General features: G+C 36.5%; 1 protein-coding gene across 13 annotated transcripts in view; it reads left to right on the top strand.

Moving 5' to 3' along the window:
* The window catches only part of PLEKHA5 (pleckstrin homology domain containing A5), a 166,934-nt gene extending 153,636 nt beyond the window's left edge, over positions 1 to 13,298 (top strand). For 7 of the 13 annotated variants that reach the window (XM_082751738.1, XM_082751733.1, XM_082751727.1 and 4 more), the window contains 7 exons: positions 546 to 661; positions 1,878 to 2,087; positions 4,610 to 4,771; positions 6,094 to 6,221; positions 7,070 to 7,215; positions 8,446 to 8,530; positions 11,559 to 13,298. In XM_082751738.1, the coding sequence (XP_082607864.1) occupies positions 546 to 661; positions 1,878 to 2,087; positions 4,610 to 4,771; positions 6,094 to 6,221; positions 7,070 to 7,215; positions 8,446 to 8,530; positions 11,559 to 11,577 (866 nt within the window). In that variant the 3' untranslated portion in view covers positions 11,578 to 13,298. Of the gene's footprint in view, positions 1 to 545; positions 662 to 1,877; positions 2,088 to 4,609; positions 4,772 to 6,093; positions 6,222 to 7,069; positions 7,216 to 8,445; positions 8,551 to 11,558 lie in introns of all 13 variants that reach the window. The other 6 variants (XM_082751732.1, XM_082751730.1, XM_082751728.1 and 3 more) reach the window with 1 other exon arrangement.
* The last annotated feature ends 12,213 nt before the right edge of the window (positions 13,299 to 25,511 follow it).

The following is a 25,511-nucleotide window of genomic DNA, read 5'->3' as shown; positions in this document are numbered from 1 at the left end:
CTTTCCCATCTGCCTTGCACTCCTTTTCTCAGCATTAGTTTGTTCCCACATGAAAAAAAGTTATTATGGGTGGGTTGTTTTTCATTAGTCCCACTTTGATACTTTTAAAATTTTCAATGCTATTTCAACACCTTAAATGGTTGTACTGACATGGTTACCTAGATACTGCTGACCTTGCAAATTGTATTCCACATATAGTCCCAAATACTGCCTTCCAGTTATCTCTGAAGTCTGGCCATCTTTCACGCAATTCTCTCTTAACCATCTGTGAAATCCAGCCACTACACACAGTGCTGTCCAATTTTTGTCAGTTTTTCACTGCTATTTTCGTGTCCAGCAATTTCTCATGCCATGCACAGTAGTTAACTATGGATTTCTCAGCCTAACCTCATGCCTAGAGCTAGTCATCTGCCTGTGTACCTCAAATGGCATCAGAGTTAGGCGTAAGTTTTAGTTTCCAAGGCTGACAAACAGTGTTCTAGAAAAGTGTTCTGTTTTGGTGATGTTTTGTGTAGTGCTTAGCATATTGCTTTACTATTTCACAGGCTCACATTTTCCTGTGGGAGTTGTACCACCCAGAACCAAATCACCAACTCCAGAGTCTTCAACAATAGCATCCTATGTCACTTTAAGGAAGAATAAGAAGATAGATCTAAGAACGGTACTTTAAAATGAATTAAGTGTTGATGGATAGTGATGTGCTAATTTCTAAGTTTAATTTCTGTAGTTACTTTAAAAGTTGTAGTTACCTTTTTAATTTCCTTTAGATAAAAATCACTGCGTTGTAAAGTAAGATATAATATACTAGGTTATACTAGGTTAATGGAGACAGCTGTAGAAAGAATGACAAAATTGTAAAGGTCATGTATGTTAAACTGCACAGAGATTTCATTACACTGAAGCTGGCAAAGAACTAAATGGTAGTGATAAATCTACTAAGCAACTGAAAACTGAAGTTCACGCTTGAGCTGAAAGGACAAGAAGCGTCTTAGACTAAAACTTTTGAAAGACAAATTTGGGGTCTGGAGAAACTTATCAACCTCTGTATAATAAATGCCCTTTTGTTTGTTATTACTAGAATGATCTGGGCTAAAACTAAAGCAGACAGAAAATGAAGTGGTAAGTGAGTAATAAGCATGGAATTTCAGGTTAGAGAGTTCTGTTGTCTCTGGGCAGAAGGCAGACGTATGTAGTTCAGGCAAAAGGGGGAAAAACTTTTGTAACATGAACAGAAGAGGAGAAGTAGGAAAAATGGTGGAGGAGAGAGGGTGTCAACTGGAGAAACAATTCACTTCAGAAGTGAAATCAGTTGTTATGAATGTACTGAATGCAGCCGTTTGAAAAACAGTGAATTTCAGGAATACAACTAAAATCATTGTTATTTCAAGAGTAATGCAGTTCTTAGAACTATGTATTCTAAGTGGTGCTAAATTTAGTTTGTTTCAGCCTGCACTTGCCATTAAATATTGTCCAGCTGTACTTTTTCTTGGAATTAAAAGGTAGAAGTGAATATTAGATAAATATTAGATAAATGTCCTTGATCATTAAATTTCAGCTACATTTCTGTCTCAATCAAGTAACTTGTGTTGCTTTGGTATAATGTCTGGTAAGTTATTTCAGCTTCAGAGGAAGACTTGGAGAAAGCATCTGCCTATTCTCTTGATGTTTATCATCGGTTACAATGTCACTGTTTAAAAAAGTGCATTCGAATGTTTGTGTTTATTAATCATTGGTTCTTGTGCTTTCTTTGCATACATAGGAAATCTTTACTTGCCCACTATTCTTCTGTTTTTTAATTATTATTAGGTGACCTTTTCTGATACGCTAAACAGTTTAGAAGCTTGCTCTTAAAAAATCTATATATCCTTCCATTTAAGGAAAGACCAAGAAGTGCAGTGGAGCAGTTGTGTCTTGCAGAAAGCACACGTCCTCGAATGACAGTGGAGGAACAGATGGAAAGAATAAAAAGACACCAACAAGCTTGCCTGAGAGAAAAGAGAAAAGGACTAAATATTATTGGTGTTTCAGACCAGTCACCTTCACAGAGTCTGTCTTTTGTAAGAGATAATCCATTCAAATCAGCACAGGTTGGTCCCAAGTTCTTCAAAACGTTTAATAGGCTCAATAATAAAATAAAAAAAAAGGAGTAATTCTGGTTCCAAAGTCACGTGATACTATAGGTACCTGTCTATTCGCGATTGTTCATATAAAATGACAGTCACGATTCTCTGTCAGACACAACAGAGGGAGATGACAATCTTCATGTTAATACCTAATGATAATAGAAATCATCTTTCTTTTTGGAAAATAAGTAGTTCAAATCTACACGTTTGATTGTGCATTGTGCTGTTTGTTAACAAGTTATGTTTGTTGTCAAATTTTGCAAACAACATCAAATTGCAATCTCTGTGACTAAAAGTAATATCAGGGATGATTATGATTCATTTGATGTGTAAATTATGAAGATTTTCTGTCATGTAATATATTCAAACATCAGTAAAATGATTTATAAAACATTTCTAGATAGGCATGTTTATTTATAATGGTAGCTCTTTACTATGCTATTATGCATTACCATATTTATAATGGTGCACTCTAGCTGTGGTTTTTGAACCCTTAAATACATAAAAATAAAACTTTCACTTTTGTTTTTCACTCATTCTTAAACATTTAAGGCAAAGCATTGAGTTCATTAAATGCATAAGGGTGGGGAGAGAGGGAGATGTTACCAAAAAAAAAAAAACAACCAACAAACCTCATGACAAAAACAAAAATAAAATAGGTTCAGCGTAGTAGGTTTTACTGCTACTTTTTAACTGTCGAGTTAGGAAGTTAGTTCTCATTTTGAATAGCTTCAAGGAGTTACCTCTTTCATCCTCTGATATACTTTTTTTTTTCCTTCAGATCACGCTGTCTTTTTTTTACAGTTACATGTGAATACCATCTTTTATGTTTTGTACATATTTTAACATCTGTTTCACCTAGACATTAAATGTAATGCACGATTTAGAGGTCAATAAAATAAATCTTAGCATTTTATTTTTTCCTCTGAGCATGCTAAATTGCTATTAGAGCTATACAAAAGTTCATTCAATAATACTGGATGCCCAGAAGACACTGAAAATTCAAGTTTTCCTTTTACATTAGAACATCTGCATTTGGGATGACATCAGGAATGCCACATAGGAAGGGGGTGGCTCCTCCATTATTTTATTTTTTTTGTAATTAACATTGCCTTTCTCAAGAAGAGGAAGTACAAAACTTTGCAGATGTTTCTTTTAGTAGTTTTCACGTGTCACTAGCCTCAACACCTTCCTCAGTTATTTCATACCTCCATATGAGCAAACTAGTCGTATGTGTCATACCTGGTTTGCCAGCACATTGGAAGCACAGTGAGAAAGTGGTCAAATCCTTAGTGGCAGCACTACCTGCTATGCAGAATTCAAAAGGATGTTGTTCATCTCAGCATGTTCTTCAATCTTCTGTGCAAAATCAGTGCTGTGTGGATGAGCTGAGAAGAAAAATTTAGAGAATAAATGGGAGCATGTCTGAATTGAGTATTTGGCTATTTGTCCATGATACAAAACCATTTTCCTATGACAACTTCTGTCCGTCCAGAAGGGAATTTGTCAGAAGGCCCCAAAAGGAGGTATTATACTGTAGCAATAGTTCTTATTTTTAAAAGTATAATTTTTGTGACTATTCATTTTTATACAGGAAATTAATGCAGTGGCGTTTAACTGCTGGAAGTTTTTTCAGCTGAATTTTTTTGAAGAATAAAAGGAAAAACACATTTTATAAACGGTCTATTATGTAATTTTTTAATTATTACCAAAATACTAAAGCAAGTTGCTAAGAAATTGTTATTGGTATTCATCCTAGTACTTAGTATGATTTGACTTGTATGAACTTTAGTTATACACAGTGTGATATATATACACGTACATAATGTTCACATGTATTCTGTATTCTATGTGTAGTGTTTGCGTGTGTTGGTGTTTTTTTTTGTTGTGTGTTGTTTTGGTTTTTTTTAGGAATAATATCCTGGTTAGAATTTTTTTTTTGATCATACTCTGCCGTTATCAGATGTTATATTGTCCTCTGTTAAATCAGTTAACAGCATAGGCTTGGAAGATACCCAAGACAGTTGGTGAATGAGCATACGAGCGCACTGTGAATTTTGCACTAGGAGCATATTTTTATCCATCTGTTTTTTTTTTTTTAACCAGGAAAAAGTATTTTTAAAAAATATCAGTGCCTATGAACGCAAATAAGAATACTGCTAAACCTGTGTGTTACTAAGCTAAATATGAACGTAGTTTCAGAAGATAGAAATGCTGGGGATTTTTATGGGTGGGAAAAAAGTGCAATAGTGTTGAAGAGAAAAAAATGGTTAGGTTGATTGCTTTAGGAAGTATAAAAATTAGAAAATTCTAAGTTTAAAAAAAAAAATATTGTATTGTGGTGTCTTTTGTAGTGGAATGTCATGTAAAAGATTGTTTTGAGATCAGATGTTTAAGTAGTTTTTTTTAGCAGAGCACAAGACTCAGAACTGAAACGGTAATAACTTTTTAAGAGTACACATTTGTATATCAATTTTGTTCCACAGAATCGGAAAAAGGATGATAATGTATCTAGTAACATGCTAAAGGAACTGGAGAGCACCAGTAAAGATAATAATTTGAAACAAAATAATGGAAGTCCTGGAGAAGAAGCAGCACAACTAAAGCATGATGGAGAACAAGAACATAATTTGGGTTTTTCTAAAGAGGTACTAAACTGTCCTTAATTGAACTGTTCATCAGCCTGTCTTTCAATAGAAAAATATTTTTAAACACAGACCTCAGTGTGGGAGATCAAGCAAAATTCCTTTGCATGGAAGATTAAGATATCTTTTATATAAACAAATGTTCTATAGAGCAGTGCAAAACAGTTTCAGATCTGTCTGTAGCCTAGAAATTGAACTATTTCATATATAGCCTTCCTAAATTTCATCTTAATATCAAATTAACTTTAATTTCAAATTAATTTTATTGAATTTTAAATTAACTTCAATTAATTTCAAATTATCTGTTACTATCTTGATTGGAAAATGACAAAATTATGGTCTTTACATCTTCGGAAACAAACCCACTACTGATACATCTTTAATAATCATTGTGTGTGTATTTTTTGATGATCATTTAATACATATGACTTTTTTGTTTGCTCGGCTTTAGTGCACCAAATACTTTACAGGAAGCAGAATAAAGCTGACACAGCAATTTATACATGGAACTAGGCAGTAACTGTAGTTCATGCTGTTTGGTCATCAGATTTATTTCTGTCTTGAAATAGTCTCAGATTCAATTGACAGTGAGTTACGTTGGTGTTTCTGTTAGTGAAGTGCCCTGAACACTAAGCAAAAGCAAACTGACTGTGAAGAACATATTACAGAAAGTATTTCCACATAGTTATATCCTACTTGCAGTGTCATGTTTTTTTAATCTCTTTGTGTGTAAGTTTTTCTTTTTCAATCTGTATTTTTCTTCCCTTATTTTTCCTTTTGCTTTCCGATTTTATATTTAGCTATTTTAAAACATTTCTTACAGATAAAAATCAAATACCTAGCATTCGTTATTATTCTTCAAGAATACTCTCTTTTGAGAGTCTACTGTTTTATGTTAAGTATGCAAATCCCTTAAAGGAGTATTATGTAATACACTAATACCAGTTATATCTAATCAGACCTCAGGTATCCAATTCAAGCTCCTCTGCAATGTACTCCAGTTGCTGGAATCTCTGGCATTCTGAAGAGCAGGATAGCATATAGCATACAAAATTTAGGCAGGCTACAATCTGAAGAGTTCAGATAAGTTCTGAAAGTTATTAAGGCAAGCCCTGCCCATTGCCTCTGGTATAAGTTTCAGGATAACTCTATTAACCTGAATGGTATTGATTAAAAAAAAATTCTTAAGGTATGTAATTCTGAGTTACTAAGTATACATGATGGCAAAATTTGTCTGTTAATAAAACTGTTTCCTGATACTGTATTTCTTATCTACCACTGTGTGTTACAGCTTTCTGTTTCATGATTTCAATTTTTTTTTATAGCTGACAAAAACTGGTGATATTTTATCAGATACACATGCTGTATCTGACTCAAAAGACGTGAATAATGAAGAGAAAGCAGAAAAGGAAAATAATAATAAATTGGATAAAACACATGATGGTGATATAAGGTAAAAACAAAACAAGATGTTCAGAGGCTATTTTAAACTTACATATTGCATTTATTAGTTGAACATACCAAGCAACTAATGAAATACTGTTGTAAATACTTACAAGGTATATTTATGTTTTTGAGTGGTTCACCTATAGAGAAATCTAGTGAGAAACCTAACTCCCTGCCAAGATTCAGTAAGAGGTGATGAGTTGGTGGGAGGGGAGATGCTTATTTTCAGGTATTGTCCCAGTTATAGAATATGTTCATAATCTTGCTTTACCTTAAAAAATGTGTTCGGTAACATCAGTTCAAGCTTTATCAGTTTATTATAAAAGCTTCATCCAGAGCTTCTATAATAAGCTTTTCATTACTGACATTTAGGAAAACATCACATTTATGAACAGGTTAAACAGTTTAGTTTATACCTCCTGCTTTAACCTTTACATCACAGTTTAGGAATATTACAGAACTAGACAAATCTTGTGTTTTGAATGTTACTCTTTAATGTTTCATAACATTATTTTAAGCTGTACAGATTCTACAGTTACACTGCAGACCCTAAGTGGGTTCTTACATCAGATCATAACTATCTCATAGCATGCTTCATCAAAATAGGTATCATGCAGTGGGAAACAGTATGGCTATGTAAAAGAAGGGAATTTGTTTTCTAGGGTGTTTTTTTTTTTAAGTCTAACCTTATAGGGTAGATGTGTTTGAAAATACATATTTAATTTATTTTACACAAATTTGCCTACTGCAACTTTTTTTCTGTTAACAGAAGAAAATTGAATTTTAACTCATCAGTGGTTAACACCTGAAGTTAAGTTCGAGCGAGTTCTAAATGCTGTGCTTTTTTTCAATCAGCTTGCAGAGCGTAACCACAGTTACAAACCACAAACCCAAAACCAGTTCAGAAGAAAGTGAAGTAGTTAGTGTTCAAGAGCAAGGAGGGATTATCTCTCCGTTTGAATTAGCAGCACAGTCTTCAAAAGGAAATCAGGCAACAGCAGGTATGGAAAAACATTTGACTAAAGCACAAATTATACATTACATATCATCACAATGAAATCAAGTTTTACATGTCTTTTGATGCTCTGAAACCGTTCTGAATTGAAAGTTCTGAGCTAGTCTAGGTGCTGTGCATATGTTTTTATAACACAGGGAAAAGTAGATTCCCACGAGATAACTACAGAAATTCCATTTTTCTGAGGTTTTAATGTAGATTTTGTGGTTGCATTTAATTCAGGGAATTAATTGACTATTGCCAGAAATTGAGTCATATTATTATTGGATTTGGTTGGAGCAAATCCCTCCCTGTTCATCTTGTAGAACACCACCTCAGTCTTGGATATGTGTAGACTATTTACCTTTACATCCTAGCCAGGGATGGCCTCAGGTTTGCACAGACTGAGGAATCTGAAAGTTTCCAATATACTCTGTAGATTTTCAACTAGCAAGTAAAAGATCAGGTTGGTCATCTTTTCAGAAGAAGGAACAGATGAGGAAACAGGAGATACTATCTGACTGGTAAAACATTTGGTGGTGTATTTTGCTAGAATGAAAAGCTGGAGTAAAGCAAAATTGTTTGCAAAGAGAAAAATGAGTGGGGAGCAGGTAGGAGAGGAGGAAGATAATAGAATTTAAGACGTTATTAAGGTATTTGGTGATGGGAATGGTTAAGTAAAGCAAATGGTTCAATATATGGGCATAAAAGGTGACCTGGACCTTTGCAGTGCAGTCAGCAATCCTTTCTGTGACTTGATAATCAAAACCAGAACCATTTAACAATGCACTGTATAGTGCCAGGCAGAATAACAAATGCTTAGTTAATCTGTGCTGGGATATAAAAGTGGGTCTGGAAGTGTCCCAGGTAGTTAAATTGTACATATTTTTTCCTCTTTGTAACATAACACATCAGCATTCATTTGTCTGTTGTTTGTTCCTGAGAGGTTCTTTTAGTCTTGTAAAGGCCTGAGTCTTTCCTGGGATGTTTTCTTTCTTGAAAGAAATTATTTTTGTTGAGAACAGCTGTCTTCTCCCCTGAAGTTGTACTCATTGTGTTGATCAGATCTGAAGTCTTAACTTGTGTAACTTCCATTTATTTCTGTTTATACGTATTATGGTTTTAAATTATGATTGTCAATCTTATATTTATTATGGCTTGAAATCATGATTTCAGGCCAGCTAGCTTTTGCCTTCTGTAACTTGTTTTCTTATTTATCTTGCTGTATGACTCGCAGTGAAAAGTTTGCCTTCTTCACCGGAATCGTTATTGTCACCAGCTCCATCTACACAACCACAGCTCACAGAAGGATCACATTTCATGTGTGTATAGTTACAGAGAAGTACGTCTTTTTTCCCCACCCCTCCTGCCATTTCTCTAATATTTTTTTTCTGAGTGTTTATATTGTTGTTATCCTTCTGAGAAATGTCTGTAGACAGTATTTGGCAAGAGACACACAAAGGTGTCTACAATGTTGAATATAAATTAACCAGAAAACAAAACAAAGAAATGTACTGACTTGCTTGCAAGTAATGTATACTATATTAAAATACAAAAAGAAAGGACTAATTGGCTTATCAAGCACATTCTCCACAACTGGCAAGGTAAGAGAATTTGTATTACATGAGAGACCTAAGCTACTAAAAAACAGATACCCAATTATGCTGTGAACATCATTGCTCAGATACAAATGAATCTTGATACTTCAGTCTGGGTAATGGGCAACTAGAGCTGGATCTCTTAGTGATGCGTAAGAAGGAGTGGTCTAATAGTCCAGAGAGTTTATGGCTTAGTGCATGGATGAATGAAGTGTAGCAAACAGGAAGGGGAAAAAATTAAGGGTGGATGAAAATGTAACAATTACAAAACTGTATTTTTTTTCTTTCTGTATAGATAGCTCTACACAGCTTCTCTCCCTTCATCTTAGGTGTTTTCTAGGAAGTTACAAAGCATGAGTTTGGCTAGATTTACATGTTCCTACCTGTAGTGTTACCTACTCAATAAATGGAAGTGGTAATATAAGGAAGCATATTTGTTTATACAAGTGTTTAAACGAATTAATATGATATCAATGGAGACACTTCAGCACTTTGCCAGCATTTAAATCAACATTTTGTTGTCAGGAAGTAACTGTTTAGGTAAGCTTTCTACTAAAAGAATGAGCTTTGTTTCAATGATAACATTAAATGCCATAGCTAATGCAACTTAAGAAAACTTTAAATTTGAGATGTTTCCAGTCACTTACCATTGGGAGATCTGAAAATACATTTTCTTATTTACTGCCCAGCCTGCATTGCCAAGTTTTCATCTTAGCAAAATTAGACTTATTAGTCATCTTAAACGTCTTATTTACATGAACTACATGCGGGAAACTATTAATATTCTTAAAAAAAAAAAAAAAAAAAGGGGGGGGGATATTTTCATTTTTTTCTTGTTTTGCATGAAAAGACTACATTCAATACTGACACCAATGTTCCTTTCTTCCTACTGGATGCAGTCTGCCATAATTAAATTTAGTTTGTATTATTGTACTTTTATTCAAAAGCATTGTTGTGGAACTATTTAAAAAAAAAAAGTGGGACTGTTCAGTTTTTCTGGAAACACTGATTTGTGTTAATAGTTTTTTAATTCTACTGTATATGCTTATGCATTTTTATGCATATTATTTTTAACTAGAACAAATATTCCCCTGTCAACTTAGTTTCAGGTCAGTAGTGTGACTGAAACTGCACTGCTGAATTCTTTCTGTAGTTACAGCACACCTGTCTTGAAAGGGAAAGCAACCTGTACCTTCACCAGAACTTTTTTTTTTTTTTTACCAGTTGCATTAAGTTGCTTTCACCTTTTGTCATCAACTCCAGTGATCAGATTAGCAAATTTATTTTAAAGTATTTATGCTAAATGTGAGATTAGCAAAAATGAATCACTTCTATTGTGATCTGCTTTGTAATTAAATGCCTTAGCCTTGACGTCCCACAGTGTGATGTAGCCTCACAGGTAGTGCTGTAGGTATAACATTTCCATGTTAAGTATGATTCTACATTACTTTTTGCAACAATATAATTGTATTGCTATGCTTATGGCAAAACAGAGCATCTGGGATGGTAGTTGTAAAACTAATGCTCTGCTTATATATGCACAGCTATAATGAAGCAAGGATTTCAGAAATTAAAATATATCCCTTTTGGCTGTTCAGTGTTTGAATTGAGTTAGAAAAACTATTCAACGATGTGCATGTGCATTCCCCATTTCTTTGGTGCGCTTGATGCTTCTGTTGATTGTTTCCTTGGAGCTCCAAAACAAATTCAATCCACGAGCAGGGCCTAGTATACACAGAAGATGTAAGGGGCATAGTCTGCTTGCCTGCAGCATTTACAGCCCCTTGCCTTCTGTGGCTGCCATTCCAGTATTGTGCAATGCTGAAAGATAGGTCTTTTAATGTACAAGAATTTGGTGTCTCTCAAATGCAAGAAATACTATGCACTGGAGGGAAATTCAGAGCTGTGGGATCAGTCCTGTTCATACACAGCATCTGGAAAATGTATGGTAGATTTCAGAAAATAATGAAATAATACCTATATTTAGCTTGTACGGTCAATTAGTAAAATGATACTCTTGGCACAATGCCAGGAGAATTTGGCATAGGAAATTGGTGGCATAGGATATCCTAAGATTCAGGAAAAACCCATTAACACAAAACTACTTTCTTTGTTACGGCTCTTGCTTTGCAGAAGAGAATCTGGGTGCATTCCACTGTTGTTTTTTAAGCATTACATTTACACTGAGTAATGGAGGGATAATGAAGTTTTAAGCAGCACCTGTATCTAAAGCTCAAACACTTCTACTAACAAACTGTTAAAAGCTATTTTTAGAAGTCATTTCAGCAATAGCCAAAATGCAGCAATCTCTGGGTGGAGCACTTGAACTTCAGAGCACTTCACAGCTACACTGGCATCACAGTTTAGCACTCAAATAAAGTTGCTTCCCTTTTCAAATTGTACCTGTCATTTGTCAAAACAGTTAGGGTCATGGATACTATTACTGTTTTTATATTAAAAATGTTGGGAGATAGTTATGTAAAACAAGATAAAACTCTCAGACTGGGTTTTCATACAAAGTTGCATAAATTTTAAAAAAAGCTTACTTCTGCTTCTTGATGTCAGAGAATGATCAGGAAAACTGATGTTGGAAACAACTTATACCTAAAATACTTCATGATGTTCTACATCACTGATAACTCCTGCTAGGATGAGGTCAGAAATTCCATGCTGTGTTTAATCCCAGGAGTTATTTTATACAATATTCTGTTGTTGCTGAAATAGAGTAACTCAATCTATGTCTGTCTTCCAGCACTAATGGCTTCTGTTGAAACAATTCATGCCTGAGATGTATGGACCTGACCGACGGAAATGTGAGAAGATATTGTACAGTATATTTTAAATCTATGAAATTCATAGTACTGATGCTTTTGGCCACAGAGCATCATTTTATCACTTCCTGGAAAATGTTTATTCCAAGAGAGCTTTAATGGCCCACATGTACACTCAACAACCTTCAGATTGTTCTCCTGATACCAGCTTGCTGCTATGATTTCTGTGCACATAAAATAAAGGCTCTTTTTAATGTGCAGCCTACAGTCAGAACTTTGTTTTCCAGAATTAACATTCTTTTAATTACGGATCATATAAGTTTACTTTTTTGCTTCTTTTAGATGCATAACAGTTAATTTTACATATCACCACTAAACCTGTTTTACACTTTTTAAACACTACAATTTATTGTTTTAACATTTTATTTGTAAAATTTTTATATATATATATGCATATAGATATATTTAAAATGTGCCATTTTTATTATTGCTTAGTAAAATATGTCCTGTTTCTGCTGTAATTACTTCTTGGTCAGGTTGCAAAGTCAGCAGTTACTGCCACACTTCTGTCAACAAATACATTAATGTTAGTGCTTACTTTTTCTTAAATAAAATGGAGTGTAGGTATTTTGAGGTACTGGGCTTTTCCTTTGGGTTAGGGTGTGTACAGCAATAAGCAGGTTTTCAATCCAGTGCTTAGTTTGTGTAAAAATGTAATTATGTTCATTGTGTATATACTATACAATGAGCACATACGATGTAAGTATAAGAAACCACTTACTGTTCAGATACGATTGTTCATATCTCATTTCTTTTATATCATATTAAATAAATGTTGATGTTCTTAAGGACTTCTATGGTTAGTATTTCTTCCAGCAAACAGATGTCATACAGTGTGTTCCACCTTTTGATGTGGGGAATGCAACGATTCTTATCTCATTGGCGACATCACCTGTCAACCAGAGTAGCAGTGACAGACTCTTAAGAGATTCCAGTCTTCCTCTATGGGAAAGAAAAAGGCTGCAACACACAACAAAAAGACAACATGAGACTGAGATGCAAGAAATACAGGTTCAGCTTCTGACTCTCCCAGACGTGTATCATGATGTTGGAATAATCACTTAGTCATTCTGTGTGCCTCCATTTCCTGCCTGTTTACTTGAGACGTAATAGCCTGTCTTGCTGGGGTGTGGTGAGCAGTAATTCAATATTTGGAAATGTTGAATGCCACATTCAGTAGGGTTAAGGAGAGACGTATGATGATTCATTGAGACTTTGACATCTGCAAAGCATCTTCCAGAAAACGAAAGAAAACCTGAAATCATTTGTCAAGTGTCATCACACTACAGATGTTGCTAGCTTCAGTTTTCCATCTTGCACAGCTGTCTCAATTTGCCTGAGACAAGAGGTTTAGAAAAGAATGATGAAAAATGAGAAGATTTAAAAGGAAAGCTTTTGAGTCTAGGATGTAAAGCTAAGAAATCCTTTAAAGATTCCAGCAAGTGCTGTGTGCTTCAATGCATGTGTGTGCCATAAGTGGTAAGGAAAGTTTCATAAGAATGCGACTGCCAGCTCTCATTGTGCTTTTTTTATCGTACATATCATATCCTGTTCGAGTTAATCTTGATGTACTAGAGACTATATAATTCAGTGTTTTCCAGAGAGGAGTGCCTGAGATTGACACGCAGTTTGAAATTAAATCCCCATTACCACCTTAAAAAGGAGTTTGTGTTCATTGTACTCTTCTGCCACTCCCTGCTCTGCTGTCAGTTCTTCCTGGGGTTCTTTGCCACAAAGGACACAGTGTGCTGTCTACCTGTCATTTTGCGTTTTTCTCTGAAAAGTGAAAAACTAGGAGGCAGAATTTAGCAGCAGAGCTTGGAGGGTCATATTGAAAGAGGTTGCTGAAGGAAAGAAGATGAATCATGATGTAGGCAGACAGTATCTAGCTGAAAGTTTGACCAAATAGCCTTTCCTCCTTTGTTGGAACAGTAGCCCCAGATTAATGCATCCTTCCATCCAAAATGCAGAGCAAACAAGAGGAATGTGATTTTTATAGCTCAGCCAGCTGAGGTTTAAGTTCAGTGTCATCACTGAAACACCTGGGGCAAAACAAATACTACACACCCTGTTCTCTCCTTCTTATAGAGAGAGCTATTCAGCTGTCAAGCTTTGCAATCTCTTCCTGTCCCTGCTGCCAAAAAAACAAAATAAAAAATGGCAACCAATAAAGGAAAGAATGACTAAGTGGTTTTTGGACATTTATAGATCTTGTCTGTGTTTAAAGCAGTTGTCAGTTTGGAATATCTGCACAGTATGTACAGTTTATACTGAAGTTGGGGGAGGGTGGGAGAATTTGCAAGTTTTTGCTGGTACAACTGTTGGCAAAGATGGCAAATATAAATGGTGCAGGAATGTAATAATGCTCACAGACCGTAATTTCACTTCCTGTGGGCACCTGCAGCAAAAACTTGCAGCTTCATTGGGTGCTCTATTTTTGTCTTACTGAAAAAGATTAATGGCTCTGTGTTATCACAGAGCATCTACTGTCTCTTACCTCATCGGAATAACTCATCCCAGTGATCATACTCCTTCCAGATATATAGAAATATCAGAATACTGATATTGTCAGCTTTCAAACATTTATTTTAAGTTTGTATCTAGGATATTTTTATATTTCTGATTGCTTTATTGGCTATTGCACTGACACTTGTATATAAAGAACATGTGCTTTTTTTCAAAAGCAAGAGTCCTTAGGAATAACACAACACATTCTCTACAGATGTTCATGCTTTTCGGAACCAATTACATCTATTTTTGTCTTTTGTTCACCGTTTGCATTGTTCCAAGACTACTAGAGAATGTGATTCTTTTCAGTCCCTTAATAAAGTGACATTACTCAAAAAGTTGTAGTTGGTGTCTTGGCAGTTTTTGTATGTTGTGGACTGTCTCACAGAGAAAGAGCTCATAAGTATTATTATGGGGGGAGGGGGAGAGTAATCGGTTAATATTGTCTTATAAATATCTGCCATTAAATTAATACAATAATGCCTTATTTTCAGGAAATCAGGGAAATTAAAACCAGTGTGTTTTTTATCTAAGTTACTTTTCTTGGACAATCTGAGAAGGAATTACTACCCACCCTGTTGGACCCACAAGGTGTAGTAACCAGGAGTACATACAAGAGAGATGTTAATGGATTACAGTGGTAGTAACAGATGTACTAAATTCTCTAGTGTTTGGATGGATGGGTTAGGTTATATCCTGGGGGTGTAAAGCAGCAGAGTGAAAGGTCTTTAATCAGTGGTGGTGCTGGATAGCATTTATGTCAAACTTGTAACTGTATTGTAACAATAAAGTAACTTCTTTCTTTTCTAATAAAGCCATAAATAGTACTCATTAAAATCTCAGAAATGGATCACCACGCCTTTTCTGCACAATTCTCTTTTGTCCCCGTGATCCTGGATTCTGCTGTATTTATTTTATGAAGTTATTCTAGGGTAGTCTCACTTTATTTCAGTTTGAATTGTAGGTTAAAATGTTATTTTCCGTCTTTTAGAAAGTTGACATTTAAATGGCCTATGAGCAAATTGTCTATACCTGGCTTTAATGCTATGTGAAACAATTTAACTTTTTTTAAGGGTTAAATGCACATGAAGATAAAAAAGCAACATCTGGCCTCTATTTCTTCTAAAAGCATTATATATACTTGCAGTTATATCCTTGGAACTGCTTAACTTGTCCATATGGGAACACTGAAGAAGCTGCTACAAAATAAAATAGAATATACTGGTGGCTGAAAGCAAATATCTGGCTCAAAATGAAGGCTAAAAGCAGCTGCTTTCTGAAGTTGACGTGCACAACTTGTTACCCAGCTGTTCGAGATGTATCAGTATTCAAATGTTACTTGTGGAGTTAAGTTTTTGGTAGTTTTTGGAGATGTTTCTCCATTCTGCCCTATGCCAAATAAAGTGTTCTTAAGGTCTGCCTTAGACATTAGGTAGCTGCTGTTGTGAAACTGCAACTCTTAATTGTAGCTATGGGTAAGTAACATCACAATGTTTGCTAATTGGTTCATGGCACAGTCTTGCTATGGATGTGTTTATAAACAGTGTTTAGACTGGGTTAGTCTCTGTTGAGGATAAAAGAAAAAGCTATAGGCAAATGGTGCTGTTTCCAGTGGACTGCTATAGAGTATAACAGGACAAAAACAGATGTGATCTCATTAACGTCCTTATTGCCGAAACCAAACCTAAAATAAGGAATTAATTTTTTGTCAAATTCTATCCAGACCCCTGTTCTATGAAACGGGAATACTTCAAAGAATTTCAGACTAAAAATGGAAACACCCTCTTCCTCTTTTGAAGGTGAAATTAGTGTAGTTTAAAAGGGGAAAAAAAAATCCAGACCCTGCGTGTTTAACTTATTAAGTAGAAGAAGAAAAATTTATCTCTGACCTAGAGATTTGGTTGCTGAAAACTTCCAAAAAATACCTGTTCCTCATCTTTCACCTGGTGGTTTTCATAAACTGCAGGGAATTGATTGCAGAACTCTATTCTGCAATTTTAAATGTACTCCTTCAGGCCAGTGTGTAAAATCTGCTTTTCTCATGCTGAAAAAATGCCTTATCCATACAACAGTTGTCCCTACAGAAGCATAGGGACAACTGAATCCAGCTCACCAGTTTCTTGCTTGAAACTGATAAAAAGTTCAGGTAGTTAATATCTTGAAGACTCAAAACATTATCATGTGAGGCATCCAGTACTTCTAAGTAACTTGCATATGAATATCCCGTTTTCAGGCAATAAAGCCTATTTAGAAGAGAAGATTTTTTCAAAGTACTAGTACCATTACTAGAAATCAAATAGTTAGTAGGTACAAATATATAAGAATTTACTAAAAAAACAAAACAAAAAAAAAAAACAACACTGCCATTAGTTGACAAACGTACATTTTAAAGTGATTACAAATAAATAAAACGTAGAATTCAGCAACTCTCAGCTCATGTCACCTTGTCATGACACAAATCTCTGCTCAGTCTTGACACTTACTGCATGTGTAATGGACTGTCCTGTGTATCGTGCAACTTCCTTCTCAGTAAAATCCAAAGTCAGCAAGAACAAGGAGGCTGTTTCAGATGTTTTAGCTTTAAAGATAAATTATTGTTTTTTAATATTTTCATGCTTATCAACCTGTTTTAGAAAGAGCCACTAGCGGCTATTGCATTTTCTCAATTTAAGTGCTGTAATGGTCATATCTAGATGGGAAGGAAAAAATAAAAGCTGAACTTTCCAATTAACTTTTTCTGGTGTTTGTGACTTTTGATATTTCATGTTTCATTTCTTGCCTGGAGGCTGTTCCAGAGACTTTACACATGCAGGCACTGGTAACTGCACTAAAGCAAACTTGTGTATTAGTGGGGACTAGCTAAAGTTGTCATTTCTTGAGCTAGGAAATTGCTGGGAAACCTCTGGAACTGTTTGATCTAAAAGCACCTTTAAAAAAAAAAAAAAAAAAAAAAAAGTGTGTTTGCTTAGCCTGTATCAACACTACTATTTTGTAACTATTGTTTCTTGTGCATTATGCTGCAAATAGTAAGTGTTGTAATAAAGACAAAATGTCTGTGTTACATATGAGATACTGATCATTATTTACAAGACAGGAGTTAATAGAGAATCAGCCTCTCAACCATTTAGCGCACAGTGTTAGATAAGAGGAATCAATTGATTTTCAAATCGCAACATTGGGAAAATTATACTCAGACATATAATTTGGAACTTTTGGCATATGGGGGGATAATGACTGTGAACTCACAACATTTTATTTAGTACTTTTCATCCATGGTCTGAAGGCTGTTCCATTCTGTGTAATCAGCAAAATACAACATAGCTAAGCTTCATTTCATTAACTACACAGAATTTAGGACAAGGGGGAACTGAAGTCGTGACATTTTGGTCATTTTTAACTCATTAAAATCTTGTAGCCCCCATGAAACACAGTAAGGTCATGTTTGTAAAAGGTTTAAAGCTTTGCTTTGAGCCATGCCTGTTTCGGACATCCATTTCAGAGAAGTGCTCTGCATGAATTACCATACATCTTTCCCAGTATGCCTGGTTGCAGGCTAGAACACTTAAGTTATTTCACCTTTGCACAGAATCCTTGCACCATTTTCAAGCAACTAGTTATAGGTAATCTGAGAAGTCTTGGATCTCTTTACAGCTGATAGCTCTAAACTGTTAGGAGGATGGCTATATACATGAGCAAATCCCAGATAAAATAGTAGCAAAAGGAGTAGCAAATCCCAGAGTGCTTAGGAATGCTCCACGCTTTTGGGACAATTCCAAAGCCCTCAAATGCTCTAACTGCATCTTTGTCTTTTTTGCAGCAAACTGACTTTCTAGTCAGTTAATCAGATGGCTGCCTCCAGCAAGAGTAGGGGTATATGCTGGTGGTTTTAAAGGTGCCCAGCAAGCTGGATTTTTGCTTAGAAAAGTGTTGCTAACAATCACTATTGCTGCAATAAGAGTCTTTCCCTCTTTTTCCTCCCACACCATCTTCCCTTTTTCTTGCAGTTTTCAGTAGGGAAAGCATCACTGGCTTGTGCCATAAAATTGGTATGACTACCTGCTGGCATTGACTCTAAAGTGGTTGCTGTGAGCTTGTATCCAGTACCTGCGATGGGAAGTGAAGCTGTGCTGCCAGGGGAAGCAGGGGCAGGAAAGCAATGCACACCATCAGCCCGAGGTGGAGAGCACACCTGGAAGGACCCCGCACGATGAACTTAGCCCAGCTGCTGCTGCTGCTGCTTGCCTCTTTTCCCTCTCTGCTCCAGCTTTTGTCCTCATGGCGTGGTTGCCATTGTATGGAAGTTTTAAGGGATGAAAGCAAATGATTGGTGATGGGTGACATGATAGCACTTTAAATGGGAATGCAGATTGGCTCCAATAGTAAGCAATATAGTAACCCCAACAAAGGCAGCGGAGGGTGCACAATAGGCTTAGAAAGATTGCCACAAGCAGAAATGAGTGACAAAAGAAACTGCGACACACGAATACCAACATGTGCTGAAAAGAGTTCTGATGCTAAAATGCCCAGAACTGTCACGAGTCTTGTGTGCTGGGAAACTGGATGACTTGCAAGCTGTCCAGACACAGCGCAGAGTGCAGCGGACCTGCCACCCTGGTGACATGGGGTGTCCCCATCCCTTCGGGATCATTTTCGGGGAATCTGGGTGCGGTGCATGCACAGGAAATCTGGGATTACAAACTTGTCTGAACTTTTCACTGCCAGACATTAACATGCGTACGCCGCAGCCCGTATGTAAATGATGTTATCTGAGCTGTTTTATGCATGTGTTTCCAGGATAAGAAAGGAGATTATTTCATTGTGTGAACTAATAACCTGTGAAGAAAAAATTAGAGCCTTTTTAATGGTAATGCAAGGCTGTATTTTTATTAACCTCCATACTCAATGATCCAGTGTTGTGTGTTTATTGTGTATTTTCAAATATTAAGGGCTTGATACTTTAAACTACATGAAAGAAGTTCCCAATGTGACTCTGCATAAACAGGTTTCTCTGCAGGGCTATAGCCACATCTCAGAGCCTTTTCTTTTGCCCCATAAAATAGGGTTGCTTTACCAACCATAAAGATGAAGTGGCTTTTAAATGTTATGGTATTGCTGCTGCTTTATCATACACAGTAACCATTAGGAACTGGATAGTCATATTAAACTGGAACTACAGAAAAACAGAAAATATGTTCTCGTCTGAATCTGGAGTCTCATACAATCAAGGCAACAGAGTTCATGTTCATACAGCAGACCTGAGCCCTAAGGGGAGCAGCCCCTTGGTTTCAGGTGGACAGCTTTTATGATTAAAAGTTAAATATACACATACTGCAGACATTATGACGGGAGATCTTCTGTGCAAGAGCCCAACCTCTTGTGGTTACTGCATCTCAGTTGAAATTCAGCGTGTTGCTCATTAATACTATAATTAGGTAAGGGAGGAGGGGAGTAACTCAAATATTTCATGATTTAATATATGCATATCTTTTAAACCAATGTTTCTTTTTATCATAGTTTAAGCATGATATAAACTGTGTTGTTTAGATTTACATATATATTATACTACAGAGCATAAGTTGATAATAATAAGTTGTATGTAACGGAATGTGCATGCAATATGCCAAAGCAAGTTACTGCAGTCGAGTGGAGGTGATGGACTGAGATCATCCAGAGCAATAAAAGAAACTCTCCTTATCTGACTGTAGTAGTATGAAAAAGATCTCCAAGACGTACAAATATAACAAAATTGAAAGACAAGTGGCTTGTGGCTGTTGGTCCAGCAATTAATCCACATGAAACCACATGAAAATAAATTAGGGGGGGTGGGGATTCCTCTGTAAAGTCCCATTTTAAACTGGCTGCTTTGCTGCCTCTTTACACGTAACTTGTGGCTGTGAGGGAAATTGGAAAGTAAATATGGCTGAGGAACATTTGTGTAAGATTAGGAAGTGGGGGCTCAAAGTAGCAAGGAGCAGAGAAACTGTGACTTGAAGTGGGGACAAAAGGATTTTCCTTGGAAGAAACAAGGCAGAAGTAGGTCATCGCTCTCTACAGAGCTGCTACTGTAACACCTTTCAGTGCCTGAGTTACACTTATTATAGAATATATGCCTCTTCATTGTGCCTCTCACACACTAGCACAACCTAAATCAAATAGTTTTCTCAACTTGTCATTCCCAGTTTTATGTGAAAGACATGTCTGTAGACATGAATTGTCATAAGATGCACTACATTTAAAATTAGATCTTTTTCACCTTGCTCTGAAGTGCATTATAATAAAAAATGCCTCCTGTGTTCTCCAGGCTTTAAATAACTGAATCTACTTTTCACCAAGATGAAACAAGTACTTAGCGTTGCCAAACCCATCTAGAAATTCAACTTTGAAGTTAATGGTTCTGATAAATTATCTTGTTGAATGTAATATGAAGCAAAACCACTGCCATTTGTCCTGATACTCCAAGCAAGAAGCAGATTGCTAAGAATTTATAGTGCCACATTTTTGTACCTTATCTTAAGTAGTATAGTAGATTGTTTGGAGTCACTGAACTGCCTAGGAAAAGTAGTGCTGGAAGGTATTTATTTCTTGAATACAATTTAAATGTGGCAATAGGCAAAAATTATTAAGGACACAATGAACATTCATCTCTGAAACAATATTTTTTCAAAGATTCAATACCATCAAGCAATATGTGATTAAAAACTTGTAGCAGGCACTCCATGTTACTCCATATACGTTTCACAATAGCTTTCAGTGGAGGGCTTCAGAGACAGACTACTAGAGCTCAGAGAAATCCTGTGAAAGAGAGTCTATTTAGCCCACCCTAACCATGCTTAAATTGCTGCAGGACAAACTAATAAAATGGTTTGTGGAGTCCTATATAATCTACCACTTTGGTGAGTATGTGAGCAACTGAGCTGGGAACAGACTTCAGGAGAGGGAATCGCTGCCTTTGCTTATTAGAAGACACGTAGCACATCTGCAGGGCAGGTCATTGGGGCATTAAGCTAATTTAGGCTTTAGGTCTCCTGATCCTGCAGCATGTTCCAAGCTTCCTGAGAGAGGGACCCTCTCTCAGGAAGCTTGAACTATTTAAATTCTGAATTACGGGAGGGTCACAGTAAAACTTAGGGTCTCCCCTGTGATACATAGAGTTCCCCACCTGCCTGCAGCCATTCACCATAGGCTGACAATATCAGGATTTGCTATGTGTTTCTCAAAACTGCTCAGTTCCCCAGCTCTTGGGCTTTTTGACATCCTGGCCCAGCTGAGGTCAACAGGAATTTTGCCATCAGTCCCAGGGAGGCCAGATTTTAGACATGGCTTGTAGGGTTCATCTGAGAGCACACATCTCTGATATTTAAATTAGGTTGCTAGTTCCACAACAGGAAGTGTCAAAGCTAAATTTCTGTTCCATTAGTGATAATCAGCATGAGCATAATGCAAGTTTCCAAATGTTCATGTTTATATTTCCTAGTGCTTCAAATAAACAGTATTGGAACTCAATCAACCTGTGCATAGTCAAAAAAGCCTTACTTTGCCCTTCCTGGTCTACATCATGAAGACCTCAGCCATGCAGTGATCATTTTCAGTCACTTTGGTAAAATAAAAGGTTCACTGTGAATAGAATAGTCTCACAGGTCCCCAAAAGCTGGTGCCTGTGGCAATTACCCAGCAGGGTTCCTAACTGCAGCATGAAAGACATTTCATTTACATGCAATGGAATTGCCAGAATTGACCAGATAGGATCCCACTGTTGTCAGAGTATGACTCCAAGCAGCTGATAGTGCCACAGAAATCCTCTCAGACTCTTGCCCCAAGGCTTCTGTGCAAACATCAAGGCATAAGGCACACTGGCCTTTAACACCTGAGGTAACAGTAGTGACACTTGTTACACTGACGGCCTTGGATCACAGAATGTGCTGGTCCTTGGATAGGTTTTCTGCAGGTTACTGCTGCTGTCTCCAAGGCATTTTTGTTGCCAGAAAGAGGCAACAGGGAATATGGGAAGGCTAGGTGCTGCCCTGTTATACGAGATAGGTTAATTCGAGGGAAGGGGCAGGGGTACTGAAGGGGAAAGAGGTGTGCAGGAGAATTCCAGTTTTTAATAGATTGCAAGTATTTTCATCTTCAAAAGGCAAGAGTGGGAAAGTTTGCAAAGTCAAATGAGGGGTATTTGACAAGCAGGCACTCCCCTGGCTCTGTTGTCATCATTGCAGACAGGCAATGTGGTTCCTCTGGCACAGAATCGCTGTAGTGAGCTGATGAAGATCTTTTCAATCCCTGGGCTTCCCAGTGCTGTCATGACAACAGCTACTTTCTCGGGCCTGCTGAAACCCCTTTTCACATGCAGTGAATGCCACGCACAGAAAAGTAGGTTGTTCTCATCAATCTCCCTCTCTCTCTGAGATTTGTTTGATTGAGAGTAAGGAGGGACACTGTACTTCTATGGACTTGGCTAATGTTCCATGAACATGACAGAGAGATCATTGATCTTACAGGAGAGGTTTGAAGAGTTATGAACTGGAAACATAACCCTGATAGCTCAGAAGAGAAATACACTAGCTATAATAAATATTTGTCCTTAGTGGCAAATGACAATAAAATTATATTGTAATTGTTACATTAGTTTCAATGACTTTGAGCATAATGTCTGCTGTTGAGTGAATACTGAAGTAACGGAAAAGCTAGCTTTTGGATGTAGATCTGAACTTTTCTGAAATTCAGGTAATCGATTGCTCATGCTCAAACCTACCAAATAATAGCTTCTATTTATATACACTAATGTTGTCTGTCTCTAGCTGTTTGACAAACATTCCATGACTTGATTTTTTCTTGTAACATTAGCAGAGTAGGGGGGAGAGAAGAGGACTAGTCCAGCTGCTAAGGCTTTGGGAAATCTAGAGTTTGACACCCTGATCCATGGCAGCATCTTGCCTGAGGCTGATCAGCCTGTGTGATCAGCTCCTCTTAAGGATAACCTCTCTGCCTTAACTTTCTAGCATGCCAAGATCTGGAAATCATGAAACATATGTATTCTCAGTTGCTGGTCACTTTTAATCTCACAGAATTTAGCAGGACCCTGAATTTGTTATACATGCTGTCACGGGAATTCTGAATTCACTTATTAGTCTCTTAGGCTGCATCTAAATCTACCTGCAGAGGCTCACTACTTGGTCCCTGTCATGAACTGAGGTTCAGCCTCTGTAGCTGCCAACTGGGCCTCCCTTCTGCTCTTCAGAAATCCCAGTGCAAAGGATGACTGCTGTGAACATGGTTTTCAACCCTGCAGGGACATGGGACAAAGCTGGGATACATGTTTATGTCTGGGAACACAGAAAAATATTTACTGATTTTGCAGATTTGATGATGGCTGTGTTTTTGTGTAACTTAGGGATAAAATCTCACTAATACTGAATCACAAAATAGTTGAGGCAGGAAAGCACCTCTAGGGGTCATCTAGTCCAAACCCCCTGCTCAAAGCAGTATCAGCTAGAACAGGTTGCCCAAGACCATGTCCAGAAGTGTTTTGGTTATCTTCAGGAATGGAGATTCCAAAACCTCTCTGGGCAATCTCTCCTCTGTTTGACAATGCTCACAGTGAGAAGTTTTTTTGTTTTGTTTTGTTTTATGTTTGAATAGAATTTTCTGTATTTCATTTTATGTCATTGCCTCTTGCCCATCACCACTGAGACTGGCTCTGTCTTCTTTACTTTCCTCATCAGGTATTTATACAACTTGATAAGATCTCCCTCAGCCTTCACTTCTTGGGCTGAACAATCCCAGCTGTCTCAGCCTCTCCTCATTTGACAGATACTCCAGATCCTTAAGCATCTCCAGGACCCCTCGCCTGTCCCACTGCAGTGTGTTCTGGGAAGCCCAGAACTGCGGTCAGAAAGACACGTTTTCATAAGAGTTTGATCTTGAAAAATCATGAGATTCTTTCAGGAAAACAAAACAAAACAAAGCAAAACAAAAAAAAAAAAAAAAAGAGGAAAAAACACTATAACTAGATTTCTGCAAGGGAGTTTTCATTTAAATGTTGTAAACTATGAATGTAAAAAAAAAAAATAAGATCGGTCTATGAAGAACGTATATTGTTGATAGGACCACAAACTGAAGAACGGTAGTTTAAAGTAATCCTAGAAGAACATGGAAAATCTGCTGCATATTTGTACTCCTTCCAAGCTGTGATTTGTATTTAATTAGCATTCAATTCATTATTCATTTCTGTTTGGTTGTAATGGTTACACACCAGTTTTGCAACATGCAAGATCTTGATTATCTTTCTGGTTTTGAAAACAATCTCCATGTGTGCAAAGAAAGACTTGCTCTTGACATCACATCTACATTTTTAGAAAAAAAATAAATTAAAAAAAAGCTGTTATTTACTGGCCAGCGTGCTTGGGCAGAATCATCCCCTCTGTTGCAACAACCCATCCCTGCTTTTGCTGTAATGATCTGTAGTAACTGACCTACAGAAAATAAATGGAGACAGTGGTGGCAACCCTGTATTTGTGGTTGGGTGCACACCTTCATTTAATGCTGGAACCCAGCTCTGTTTTGCATAAGAATGTAGAAAACACACATTCCCCAAATTAACAGCATGTAAAGACTCTTTAATCTGGAAGCAAATATGTTAATTATCTCTGGTTAAAACTAATCTACATTGCAGCCTTTCGGAATGTTGGTTCTTCTGAGATGCAAGCATTTTGGCTGCCTTTTATTGAAAAAGAAAAAAAAAGTCAAGTAAAAAATGTACAGAAGGAGGTATAGGGTATTTTGGGAGGATAAAGAAATGTCTCTGATAATTTATAGAACCACATTTTTTGAATCATAATGCAAAAATATTGACAATAGTCATGACAAAAAAATAATCTCTGTTTTCTGTTACAGTATTGCATATATATATATATATTTAATCTCTTCTATGATGTATTTTATTAGCTATGTAAATTTTGGAATGTGGAAAACTTTCTGAATAGTTTCAAAGGAAAGCAAAACACATTTTTAGCAAATACTTAAGCAAGTCCCTGGAACTCACAAAAGTTTAGAGACAGGGTGACAGGATTAATACTCAGTTAGGTATACCAGTACAGAAGTATTGCAAGTTACTGTTCCTTTTAAAGCAAATTCTGAGCTGGTTCTCAATTCTATCTAAATATGAGTTTACCTTACCTACACAGAATCTATTAAATTATGTGCTTATTTTTTAGTTCTTGCGACAAGCTAAATTTATGTCCATTACACTTCTGTAACAGACATAAATGAACCACATTATGAGGCCTTCTAATTCCTTGAACCCAAAGTTTTAAGGTTTTTCAGTTATAAGAAATATTCCTGCTTTCTTGTTTTGCTTCTTGTTTTCT

Source organism: Aythya marila (genome assembly GCF_965140915.1).
Source record: "Aythya marila genome assembly, chromosome: 1".
Lineage (NCBI taxonomy): Eukaryota > Metazoa > Chordata > Aves > Anseriformes > Anatidae > Aythya > Aythya marila.
This window is presented reverse-complemented; position numbering and strand designations above follow the sequence as displayed.